Raw genomic sequence first — 13438 nt, forward strand, 5'->3', positions numbered from 1 at the left:
ACAACAATAACTACGATGGGAATTCTTAAAGGACCATATGCCAATGCAAGATAAAAATCTGTGCATTGATAGATACAGTAGGAAGAGGGAAGATGGGACACCTTCGGCGCATAATATCCGGATATCCTGATCGTGTTTTAAACAGTTAACAACGGTCTATAGGAGTCTTGAGCATATAGTTTTATAATTCTTTGAAAGTTCCTTGTTTACTACCACATTGGACGAGAAAATAGAGTTAAAATGTGTCCCAACTTCTCCCATCCTACTATATGCTTAAATGTTGTCTAAAGGTATATTCTGTACGCAAAAAAAAGCGTTTTAACAAGTTTAAGATACTGCTGTGTTTCACTAAACACTTTTCTGAAATTTTTTTCTCGTTTTTTTTTGCTATAGAGAGGTTCGCACAAATATACCCTCCTATAATATCCCGTATGCTGAAAGCTATAATAAAATGTTACGTTTTAACTAAAAGACCATCTATTAAGAGCTTTTTTTTTTAAATTAAACAACAAAAAAATACCTTCTTACAAAATGCACAAGCTATATGCCGATAAGAACACAGGCGCAACTAATTTTTGCTTTAGTTTTACGTGGGTCAGTTCTATTTTTGCCTAGGTAATTTTTTGACGTCACGTTTTGCGTCATTCCAATCGACCTTACGTAACCACCGCCGTTAATTATACATGCGCGGATATAGTACGGTGTCGTAGGACAGTGATGCTGCCGCTAACCTAGAGGTTATAAGTTCAAGGCTCGTCGCTGCTACTGTTGTGGGCATATGTGTCCTTGGGCAAAACACTTAAAAAACATAAATTGTTCCAACCCAGTGGTTACCAATGGGTTGTCTAAAATTGTCAGCCACACATAAAAATACAAAACATCCACGAAGTTACATATACTTGGTAACTCGTAAGGTGGCATAAGGTGCTGTATGAAACAGAACATCCATGTTATAACGACTGTCATTGAAGATAAAGCAAGTTACATTCATACTCATCGCCGCTAGAGGCGCTCAAGATCCCCAACAACTCAAACTACAAACTCCCCTCAATTAATTATTTATGTGAAATCTCAAAATACTGCGAATGCAAGTAACCCTATACGTATATGCGTGGTTTTAACAACACCGAATGACGTTTATTTACTTAAACGGTCATGGGTTCGCTAATTCTGTGTTTATTAGAGTAAAGGGCAGACCTCATGCTCTCTGTCGGTCACAGGTTACAGAACAAGTTGTCCCATCTTATCCCATAGTAATATATCACTAAAACAATTTAGTATTCAACTTTAGGCAAATGGTTTCCTAAAATCTACCGCGTTGATATTTAAATAATGGATTCGAAACGTAAAAGTATATGCGTCATGTACCATCTGTAACATGTTATGAATGACTTACGTTTTGTGGCGACTCAGTGTTCTTGCTCATTGGCTGTTTATTTGGCTGGCTAACTTGACATTCAATTTGTGGTTAAAAACTGTTCGGTCTTTTTTGTATCTGGGTAGTTTTAGTCTTACGTGATAGTCTATTCTCTATAGCAATAGTAGGGTAAGAGAAAACGGGACACGTTTTTAGCACCTAATATCCAAATATCCTGATCGCGTTTTAAACAATTAACAACGGTTTATAATTCTTTGAATTTTCTTGATTACTACAAAATGGGACGAGAAAATAGAATGAAAAGGTGACCCGTCCCCCCACCCCACTATATACTGTATATAGTTGACAAAGTACAGGTTACAAAGGCTATATAAATGCAGTGTGACTGCCTGATTTTGCTGCCTATATTTTATACAACTTGTATTACGAAGCAGGTCTTCCTACATTTTAAAACACAACTGTGCTGGCGAACAATGTACTTTATGTACAATGAAGCAATCAGTGAAAAAGCGCTCGGCAAAATGCACACACGCCGCTGGCCTAATGGTACACAAGGCAACGATAAGTCAGTAATACAGATACCGGCAACTGTTTGGCTGCCTAAATACACACAAAAAAAGAAAAAAATCCAGCACAATATTCCTACAAAGTAACACATATTCATAAGCGAACATAAGAATCAATTTAACGCCGGTGTTATAACTACTGTCGTTGCGTGGCCACGCGTGGATAATTAAGTTACATATTCATTCATTCATTCATTCATTCATTTGATTCGCAGATCAGAAGCTACGGGTTCAGGCGCAACGCTGGTATCTAAACTGTTTTTCAAATTGTTAGCTATCTATAAAATAATTCGACAATTTTATCACCCATAAGTTATACAAGGTTGCGGTTAGCGCGACCACCTCTAACCCAGAAGTAATAAGTTCAAGGCTTGTCGCTGCTACTATTGCTGGCGTGTGTGTCCTTCGGCAAGACACTTAACAGCAAATGCTCCCAACCCAGTGGTTACTAATGGGTCGTCCAAATTACCGGCAATACATAAATAAAACACAAAACAACTAAGTTTTATCTATTTTTTCAGTAGCTTTCTGTATGTGGCGGACAATTTTAGACAACCCATTAATGACCACTGGCTTGAATTAATGAATGAATGTAACTTACTTTATCCTCGCGTGGCCGGAAAACGACAGTCGTTATCACACGGGTTTAACACCTCGTGCCAGCTTACGAGTTACCATGTATGTTACTTTGTGGGTGATTATTAATTTTTTTGGATTTTTTCATTTTTTTTTATGTATGGCTGATAATTTGGACAACCCATAAGTGACCACTGGGCTGGAGCAATTGTCGATAAGTGTCTTGCCCAAGGACACATACGCCCACAATGGTAGCAGCGACGAGCCTTGAACCTATTACCTAATGGTTACAGGCAGGCGCGCTAACCACTACGCCACCGGCTTGGAGAAATTTCAAATAAGCGTCATGCCCTAGAACACATACGTCTTTCAGTAAACAGACACATACAGTCGTAACAGCATCGAAATAAGACACAATATACTTTAATGATTAAAGTTTACTTACCAAACACATATAAGCACATTAACAAATATATATACATCAAATTCCCTGATAAAATGAAGTACCCCACTTCACAATATACAAACAATGAATATTAATATCTTACAGAGTTCTATTTACAATAAATCACCCACAAAGTAACATACATGGTAACTCAACTCGTAAGCTGGAAAGAAGTGTATGAACACCCTTGTTATAACGACTGTCGCTTTTTGGTTACGCGAGGATAAAGTAAGTTACGTTCATTCAATTAGCTATAAAACAGTACGGTGTTTAATATCGATTTTTTGTGGATTGTGAAACGACAGTCATTATAACACGGATGTTCTGTTTCACACGCCTCGTGCCAGCTTACGAGTTACCACGAATGTTACTTTGTCAGCGATTGATTTCTGCATGGCTGACAATTTATTTTAGACATTCTATTAGTGACCAATGGGTTGGAACAATTATTGTAAAGTGTCTTAACCATAGGACAGATACGCGCACAATGGTATCAGTATCCAGTTAAATACTTTACTTAAACAAACTAAAGAAACTATGTGAAAGTCTAAAAAGACCCCAAATGCAACTTGATTATTTTCTAAAATATCAAAGTTTCCAAATCCACATATTTTGCTCTAATTAAAATATTACAAATTATTTTTTTCAGATTTTTTTTTTTAAATCAAATTTTAATTTAAATTTTTGCAAAGATGGAAAAGAACAACCATTTCTTGACCGGATTATGGATTTTCATGTTTTCGAAGCTGAAAAAATGCTCGCTCTTACAAAATTTCCTCTTCCCACCATCGAACCTTTTCTTGATTCCATTTCAAATTCCTCGTCTGCAGTTCGAGACTCTGTAATGAGCAATTTTGAGTCCCTGGTCGGAACTCCTAAAACAGGGGTCCTCCGGGAGTCCCTAAGAGCGCATCCTCCGGAAGAGAGAGTAGAATCTCGCTGCAGACTTGCTCCGAGAGGATGCACAGAAGACCTGCGGGAGTTGTAAAAATTATAAAGGCTTATTTCGCTAAGCCGACTTAAAGTTTGGGAATCAAAACGTGTCCTTGGAGCTGGAAGTACAGACTTCCGAATGTTGCTCTGCTCCTCTACCTCATCTGTTGGGCCACAAGGGGGCAGTGGTGGCGCCACAACCGAACTTGTTTTGGGGAGCGGTGTTATTGAGTTAAAGGGGTCGTCAAAATTTTCTGAAATTTTGTTTTGAAATTCGGAAACTTTTTTTACATTCGCGGACTCTGGCTCAATAGAGACATCTGGTGAGGATGAAACGGTATTGTGGTCCATTGGTGTCACATGCGCAATTGTTTCGCTCGGCGGAATACTCATGTCAGAAAATTTGATCCCTGTATTGGTGCGTGGTAATTCTGGTTTTGGTGGTTCCAGTTTTGGTGTTTCTGGTTTTGATGTTTCTAGTTTTGGTGTTTCTGCTGTTGGTGTTTCTGGTTCAGAATTTATACTTTCTTGTGGTTCTGGTGTTTCAACTTTCTGTGGTTCTTCTGGTTCTTGTAGTTCTATTATATATGGCGATAAAAAGTGCAAAGATTAGGATGTTAAAAATCCTTTTTTTTGACAATGAAATATAAACCTTTATTATACAATTGGCTGGACTTGATTTTTGTCCATTACATTTTGTAGTCCTATGTTAGGTCACTTGACAGCAATTGTTTTAAACCAGTGGTCACTAATGGGTTGTCCAACTATAAAAATAAATTGTAAGTTAACTGAAAAAAAGTGATTCATGTATTTGGCATGCCTTGTTGTGGGACTTTACCCATAGAGAATACATAGAACAATGAAAATAGGCTAAAATTTACCTTGAATTGGTGTTTCAATTGTTTCTGAGGAATTTTCTTCAGGCAGTGGTGTTGGGGAAATTGATAATTGTTTCTTTTTGCTGGTACAACATATATTAGATAATTAAATAAAAAAAGAATTTCAAGTAATACAGAATCAATTTTTTTATTTCAATATATTTTCTATGGTAAATAGTTAACTGCCTAAACCACTATCTCAAACTGCTAGATATAATACATAACTGTTTTTTATTTAAACTTAAACTGTATAACATTATATATAGTATTTTTTGTGTAGAACATGTAACACCTACAAAGTTAGTATATTACCAAAAAAAATTACTTAGTACCTCCTAAATTAAAAAAGGTGTACAAAGCCAACATATATGGTGTATAATAGAATATTTGTGGTATAACTTGATAATAAGTAATAATATAACAAAAATGAATGAATGAATGTAACTTACTTTATCCTCGCATGGCTGGAAAACGACAGTCGTTATCACACAGGTTTAGCACCTCGTGCCAGCTTACGAGTTACCATGTATGTTACTTTGTGGGTGATTATTATTTTTTTATCATTTTTATGTATGGCTGATAATTTGGACAACCCATTAGTGACCACTGGGTTAAAGCAATTATCGTTAAGTGTCTTGCCTAAGGACACATAGGCCCACAATGGTAGCAGTGTCGAACCTTGAACCCATTACCTCTGGGTTACAGGCAGGTGCGCTAACCACTATGCCACGGCACCGAAACAAGAGCTAAACTTACCCACGATATTTAAAAATGAGGAAAATTGAGCTCAGAATGATGAATAGGAAGAGACAAGTGAGGATAAGAGCAAGAGGAAAATCATCTTGATCTGGATCAATTGTCTCCAATGGCGTTGGTTCAACTGGAATGTAAGAAAATTTTGTTTGTTTTTTCGCTTTGTTTATCTCTTTGAATACAAAGAATGAATGTAACTTCTTTTATTTTTGCGTTGCAGAGATAAAACAGTGGTTGTTATAACATGAGTTTTTCTTTTAAACATCTCGTGCTCGCATACCAGTTACCAAATATGTTACTTTGTGAAGAATTAGGTTTTAGTGCAAATAAAAATTAGAAAAAATTGTATATTTTTATTTTATTTGTCTCTGTAATTATGAGTTCAAATTAATTAAACCAAATAAGAGAAAGGATTTAGGAAAAAAACAAGAGCTTACTTTTTGTGTTCGGTTTGTTGTGTTATGCCCTGATAATGTCTCAATGTAAGGCAGAAAAACGTTTTTATAATAAAATTATTTTTTCACAATTTTTTTTAAATACATGTAGTAGGGGGGGGGGGGGAAATGGGACACATTTTCATTCTATTTTTTTATCCCATTTGGTAGTAAACAAAGAAATTTCAAAGAATTATAAGACCGTATGCTCACAATACATCATAGTACACACCTTCACAAAAATCGCCAGTATAGTTAGCAACACACAAACAGTTGAATAAAGTATGATTCAGCGAATTTTCAATACATGTTCCATTGTTATTACAAGGTGCTGAGTCACAAACAGGTATTATTTCCTCACAGTGCGAGCCAGAATATCCCACCAGGCAATGACATCTGAAAAAGCAACTAGGAGATTAAAAAATAATAATAACATTTAGAAAATAAGGAAAAAATAACACAAAAAAATAATAACTTTAAAAAAAAATTCAACAAAAAAAAACATTTAAAAAATAAGAATCATATCTAAAACATACCTAAACAAAAACATTTAAAAACAGTTGTTATAACACGGGTGTTCTGTTTAAAACACATTGTGCCTGCTTACGGGTTACCATGTAGAGTAGGGTGGGGGAAGATGGGACACCTTTTATCTTTATATTCTCGTTCCATTAAGTAGTAAACAAAGAATATTCAAAGAAATATAAAACCGTATCCTCACGACTCCCATAGACCAATGTTAATTGTTTAAAATACAATCAGGATGTTTGGATATTATGTGTTAAAGGTGTCCCATCTTCCCCCACTCTACTATATATAACTTGGTGGGTAATTGTTTTTTTTTATATATTTTTTTGGTCGATAGCCAACAACTTGAACAACCCATTAGTGACTAATAGGTTATAATAACCGAAAAGTGTCTTTCCCAAGGACACACCGTAACACAAAAACTTCCCAACCAAAACAATAAACGACATCTTCTTGGTTTTAAGTTTACCAGCCACCCTTTTAAACTGACCTTCTTTCTCACACCACTTTTAGCGTGTTTTAATAAATGTATTTTTCTGTTAATTCCCATCTATTTATGGTTTAAATAACATGATCTTCGCTACCTCAAAAAAAAAACAAATACAAATATATGTTATACTATGCTATCTGTAACTCATGTTGTTTTATCACTATATCCTGTCTTTTTGCTTAAAATATTTCAAAATCTTTACTAATGTAATTAAACAGTCGAATAAAGTTATGATTATTATTCTACCTACCTATATATATCCCCGGATTGTTCACAGCTGCCTCCATTTAAACAAGGTTTTTGAGCACATAGGACTCCATTTAAGCAACGTGCTCCAGTCCATGCCCTCCTACAACCAGCATTGCAAGTCCCGAACGCTAAATCACAAACTGGGCCATTATCGGTCTCCAAACAGTTCCCACATTCTTGAGAACAGTTTAGACCGTAAGTACCTGTAGGGCAAGACTCCCAGCAGCTGAAATAGATTGAATAAATTTAAATAAATGAAAGTAACTTGTTTATCCTTGTGTAGTGGGGCAATGGCAGTTGTTATAACTTGGGTGTTCTGTTTCATACACCTTGTGTCTGCTTACAAGTTACTGCATATGTAATTTTGTGGTTGGTTAAATAAATGTAACTTGTTTATGCTTGTGTGGTGGGGCAATGACAGTTGTTATAACACAGGTGTTCTGTTTTATACACCACAAGTCTGCTTACGACTTATGTAACCTTGTGAGTTAAATAAATCGAAAGTATTTGAAAGATTTTTTTTGAGGAAATATTTTGGAAGGATTTTTTTTGTAATATATGACTGACAATGTAGATAACCCATAAGTGACTACCATTTAAACCAGGGCTACTAAACCGTTTATGGTTGTATCATATTATTAACTGTAAAAAATGAGGAAAAACTTAGGAACTAAAAAGTGCCAGGAGCAAAACACTGTTTCTCAAAAGTTTAATACAAGCATTAATGCCCCAGTTTCTAAAACTACATAATGAATAGTCCAATAAAATAAAGCAGTATATACCTTATTCCTGTCCAACCAGGTTGACAGTAACCTGAACATTTCCCAGTAACTGGATTACATGTTGTACCATTAGCACAGTTACAAGGAGTTAAACAATTTTCACCAAAAAATCTAGAAATTGAAATTTTTAACATTAAATGTAAAACTTATTTTGTAGATAGTTTTAAACTGTAGCACAGTAGCTTTAGCTCTTGTTTTAAAACTAATGGGTACCAGGTTCAAAGCTAGACGCTGCTGTTGTGTATGTTTTTTAGCAAGACCTTTACCAGTTTAAAAGTTGAAACCGGGCACGAGGTGTATAAGGTAACAGCAAAACGTTGTATACACTAATTTATAAACAAGTTTTTGTGACTTTTAGTGAGCACTTTGTTAAAGCAATACCTTTCAGTGTCTCAAGGACACACAAGGCTACAATGGTGGCAGCATCAAGCTTTGAACCCGGTATCTTTAAATTAGGAGTAAAAAAAGGCCAAAATCCTCTAATTGGGCAAATGCTTTAACTGTCCTAAAGCATTGGTAAAAACATACGTATTAAACCAGGGTTCTTAAACTTTTTTGAATACGTATTAAACCAGGGTTCTTAAACTTTTTTGAAGCACCCTCCTTAATGAAGATCCCAACAAAACTCGTGCCGCTCTTTTTGTTAAACTAGTGTTACATGTGTTATTAAATATGTTATAATATAACACTTTATTTTATTGTTTTTCGCTCCCCCCTTTTCCGAGTCTTACACGACTCCCTATGGGGGTGCACACCCAGTTTAAAAACATATGAAATAATGTACCCACCCATCATCACAGAACGAAACACACATCTTTGCTTTAAAACCTTTTTCACACGATCCGTTATTTACAATACATTCCCCACTTTCATGGTGACAGCTACTTCCGTTGATGCAATTCCCGCATTCGAGTAAACATTTTTCCCCATAGTTACCAGGCATACATGGTTCGTCACATTTTCCCCCTTGCCAGCCAGGCTCGCATGTAATACCAGCCGTATTATCTTTGCTTTCTTCACAAGAACCAGTGGCTACGTCACACGCTGTATTATTCCTACAATGACAGTTATTTCTGCAGTCTTCTCCCCAAGTTCCGTTTCTGCATTTTTCAATACAAAATGGAGGCAAGTAACTGAACTGACAGACAGTGACATATTCCTCTGTGTTAGAAGAATCCTCATTAAATAAAGGGCAGTGTCCAGTGAAAATATCACAGACACCGTTATTGGTGCAAAATCCGCACGTTCTGTTGCAGTTTATGCCAAAATAGTTGTCAGGGCAAGGCTGTTGGCAGTTTGAGCCTGTCCACCCTTCAGAACAGCCATGTAAACAAACTCCAGTGTATGGGTTGCATTCATCTGACTGGCAATGGCAGTCACGCATACACCCTTCTCCATATTTGGCCTTAGGACATTCTGGAAACAATTTAAGTCATGAAAACATTATTTTAACGTGAAAAAACTAAGTGACAGAAAATATATTTTTTAAAGATATAAGCACTCTCATATCCAAATTGTCAAAACACATAATCTCTGTTCTATATGGTTGAGACTCTAGTTTTGCATGCCACGAAACCTGAAATTTAGGTCGGGGTTGGCTCGTTAACTAAAACCACATAACTTTTTTCGTACATTTTTCCAACCCAGTGCACTTATGGGTTGTTCAGGTTACAGCCATATATAAAAAGTAGTCACCCACAAAGTAACATACATGGTAACTCATAACCTGACACGAGGTGTATGAAACAGAACACTCGTGTTATAACGACTGTCATTTTCCGGCCATGCAAGGATAAAGTAAGTTACATTCATTCAAAATATACACATTAAAATTTCTACCCTCACCTAAAGTGCAAATTATCCCAGAAAATCCTGTTGAACAAGAACAACCATAAGGATCTGCCAAGCAAAACATCTTTCCTTTACATCCAGCATCCTGATCCGCTCCCGGATCCTCGGAGCAAAGATACTGGCATCTTCTTCCAAATTTATTTGGACCACATCCTAAAAAGTATTTTATTTTATTGCATCATAGGTTTAGTAGCCATGTTTTGATTGAAGAATTTTCTAAGGTATAGTTTTTTACCCAAAGCAGGTTTTTAACCATTTTTTTTGCAAATTTTCTTTTCATGTGAATAATTTTACCTGTATTGGGATTTAAACCTAGTATCTTTAAGTTACAACAAATATGCTCTTAAGTATATGATGTTGTAGTAGGTATAGTTATAATCCTAAAAGAGATCTTTCGGCAAGATTTATAATTCTGAATGAGATATTTAACTATTACATTTATCTAATGGAAAAAGATAAAATCTCTTTATAATAATAACTACTGTAAGAAGATTTTTATCAGAATTATAAACGTTGCCAGAAGAAGAAGAAATCTCTCTTTCAGGAGATAATTATTTTCAGAAGATCTCTGAGAATTAACTCTTGCTAGAAGATCTTTTTCAGAAATATAACTCTTGCCAGAAGATCTCTTTTAGAGTTAAAAATACTGTCAGGAGATCTCTTTCAAAATCAAAACTATTGCCAGAAGATCTTTTTCAGAATCATAACTACTGTTAAAAGATCTCTTTCAGAATCATAACTAATGCTAAAGGATCTCTTTCAGATTTAAAACCAATGTCAAAAATAAAGATCTCTTTCAGAATTATAACGAATGACAGAGGATCTCTTTTAGGAATTATAAACTTGAATAAAAATCACAATTTTGAGCATAAACTCACAATAAACATCCATAACTCACCTAACTGACATAACTCTCCCATAAATCCTGGAGGACAAATACAATTTCCTGATACATCATCACAGATTCCTCCATTTTCACAAGAAGGGCAAACTTGATCACAATTTCCTCCAAACATGTCAGCAATACAATCTGAAAATGAAATATATTTAGATGGAAAAAATCGGGAGAATCTATGAAAATATAAATTAATTGGATCAACTCTGGCCTAAATCTAAAAGATATATATATTTAAATAGACCAACTTTGGCCTGAACCCTAGGTCCCTTATTGGCAGGCCTCAATGTAGGACCTCACCCAAATAGAATTAAAACTAATGTTTGCCTTTTCAGAAAATCGGAAACTTTTGTAAAAGTTACTTTTTATTAAAAGAACACTAAAATTTGCTACAAAGTTTAAAAAATATTGCCCATTAAAATGTGACTACACCTTTCTAAAGTTCTAAAACCTTAAAACATTTCCATAATTATGGTGCACTTTATAATGTTGCAAAGAATTACCTCATAATTTGCACAAATAAATATTTAAAATCTTACTTCGGACAACAACTCTAGTTAGAGCTTGCAGTAGAACTCTTCTGATTGGATTATTTACTGGGAAAAAGATGAGATATGGCCCCGAATCTTCCTTTTTGGCACTTTGTATGTTTAGTTGAAGTTGCCCAACAGCTAATCTTCTAGGAGATGCATAATCTATAACAGAGAATAATTTTAAAAAGATCTGGTTCTAGGAAAACTTAACAGACAAAGATCAAGTCCAACCAATTGAATATTAAAATATATTATATATATTTTTCACCAAAATGGCATCTTCAGTCCCTTATTAAAAAAAATTGAAAAAATTGAAAAAAATGGCAAAGAATGAAACCTTTTAAAAGATAGACTAATTGAGACCCATAATATATTTCTGTTCTGTATGGGTGAAGTCGTCGTCAGGAAATATCCAATTTGGGCCAGATTTGACCCATTACCCCAACAGCCATAAGGCCCTAAAGATAGGCATATTTTTTCTGAATTGTTAAAAAAACAAAATAATCCTTACTCAACAAATGATACCACACTAGTTCATCAATTGGCATTCTCTGTGCTTGGATCATATTCAACGTGATTAATTCGTTGATAGAAGCACGGTAGCTTAGTGAGGTTGGGAAAATGAGCGCTGGAATGTAATGTTAATAAATAAATGCATTAATTTGTTTATCCTTGCGTAGTAAAACAATGCAATATTAAAGTTATAACATGTATGTTCTGTTTCACACACCTATCGTGCCTGCTTATGAGTTTCCATGTATGTAAGTCTGGCCGTTAATTTTTAACAAATAAGTATATACCTAGATTTTTCTAATCGTTTCAATAAAAGTATCTTACTTTATCCTTGCGTGGCCGGAAAACGACAGTCGTTATAAAACGGGTATGGTTCAGTACTTAATATTCTGCCTATATCACAAACAAGCAGTACAATGCAGCAATATTTTGTAGTTTACCGTTTTTGGACATAATCACTCCAGATGCTTTTGTCGTTTCTCCAGAACTTGCATCTCTCCCAGTGCACGAAAATATCCCGAACTTTTCAGCGAGGACCGATTCGAAAATTTTCACTTGTCTCCCAGGCCATGACTCTGGTTCAATTCTAGAATAACACAAAATGCAAAAACGTTCATGTAGAACTACTTTGGAGGCTTAAATGGTTAACACTCATATCCATATATCGAAAAGTTATAAAACACATCGGAAATTTTCCTAACTACTAACTAGTTCGAAAGCAAATGCCTTTCAACAGGGGGGATTTTTGTCAGTGTCTGTCATTGGGAAAGATATTTTAATGGTAATTTCTCCAACCCAGCGGTTACTATACCGATATGTTGTCTAAGTTAACAGCCATTTGTTAGAAATGAAAGAATAAAAACGCAGAGTTTAACTGCAGGGTTCTACCAATGTATATAACTACAGTTATATATACATTGGTTCTACAGACCAACGCAAGTATCTTTGAGCATGCCACTGAGTTGAAGCAATTTCGGTTATTTGCCCTTGGACACATACCCCAAAACAGTAGCAGCAACAAGCCTTAAACCTAATAGCTTTGCTGGCCTCTGGGTCAGAGGCAGGCGCCGAGAAATTCGTTCTCTATTACCTTCCATATACTCTCTGATGAGTTAAATTTGTTCCACGTCCAATATCTGCCTCCACTTTAAACGGAAACGACAATGGGTGAAACAAGGTGTTGCTCCCAACACATTTCATGACAACTTCTTCGTTGTAAGCAACGATTGGTGTTTGAAGTACAAGGGTTAGGTCCAAAACGCAGTCTGAATGAATAATGAATGTAACTTGCTTCATCCTCCTCGTGTGGCCGGAAAACGACAGTCGCTATAACACGACTGTTCTGTTTCATAAATCTCGTGCCAGCTTACAAGTTATCACGTATGTAAATATTCGGAGCATATTTTTGTATTGCTTCATTGCTTGCAATTAAGATAACCCATTAGTGACCACCGGGTTGAAGCAATTACCGTTAAGCGTCTTGCCCGCATACGCCCACTACGGTAGCAGCAACAAGCCTTGAACACGAAACCTCTGGGTAAAGGCTGGCGCGTTAACTGGTGTACACTGACAGCCGGACAGTGCTTATTTAAAATGTTAAAGATAAAGGTTTAAAGCAATTTTTATACCAGTTT

At 35.6% G+C, this 13438-nt stretch overlaps 1 protein-coding gene across 1 annotated transcript; it reads right to left on the bottom strand.

Moving 5' to 3' along the window:
* Positions 1 to 2523: 2523 nt before the first annotated feature.
* LOC149734693 (uncharacterized) lies at positions 2524 to 13254 on the bottom strand. Its single transcript, XM_089880096.1, has 13 exons — positions 12895 to 13254; positions 12245 to 12390; positions 11803 to 11919; positions 11298 to 11453; positions 10762 to 10893; positions 9858 to 10016; positions 8801 to 9428; positions 8013 to 8123; positions 7232 to 7456; positions 6196 to 6359; positions 5533 to 5656; positions 4780 to 4859; positions 2524 to 4476 (listed from the first exon to the last, which is right to left on the bottom strand). The coding sequence occupies exons 1-13, from the start codon at positions 13098 to 13100 to the stop codon at positions 3698 to 3700; spliced, it is 3027 nt and encodes a 1008-aa protein (XP_089736222.1). The 5' UTR covers positions 13101 to 13254; the 3' UTR covers positions 2524 to 3697.
* Between the last annotated feature and the right edge of the window lie 184 nt (positions 13255 to 13438).

The sequence above is a fragment of the Ciona robusta genome, chromosome 6 (genome assembly GCF_009617815.1).
Source record: "Ciona robusta chromosome 6, ASM961781v2".
In the NCBI taxonomy this organism is placed as follows: domain Eukaryota; kingdom Metazoa; phylum Chordata; class Ascidiacea; order Phlebobranchia; family Cionidae; genus Ciona; species Ciona robusta.

What these genes read in the sequence shown, in the direction of transcription:
- LOC149734693 (XM_089880096.1), bottom strand. Translation starts at nt 13,100, where the DNA reads ATGAAGCAAGTTACATTCATTATTCATTCAGACTGCGTTTTGGACCTA. An exon ending in AGTGTGGTATCATTTGTTGA is followed by an intron (nt 11,454 to 11,802) that starts GTAAGGATTATT and finishes TCTCTGTTATAG; the next exon opens with ATTATGCATCTCCTAGAAGA. An exon ending in TGGGATAATTTGCACTTTAG is followed by an intron (nt 9,429 to 9,857) that starts GTGAGGGTAGAA and finishes AATTGTTTCCAG; the next exon opens with AATGTCCTAAGGCCAAATAT.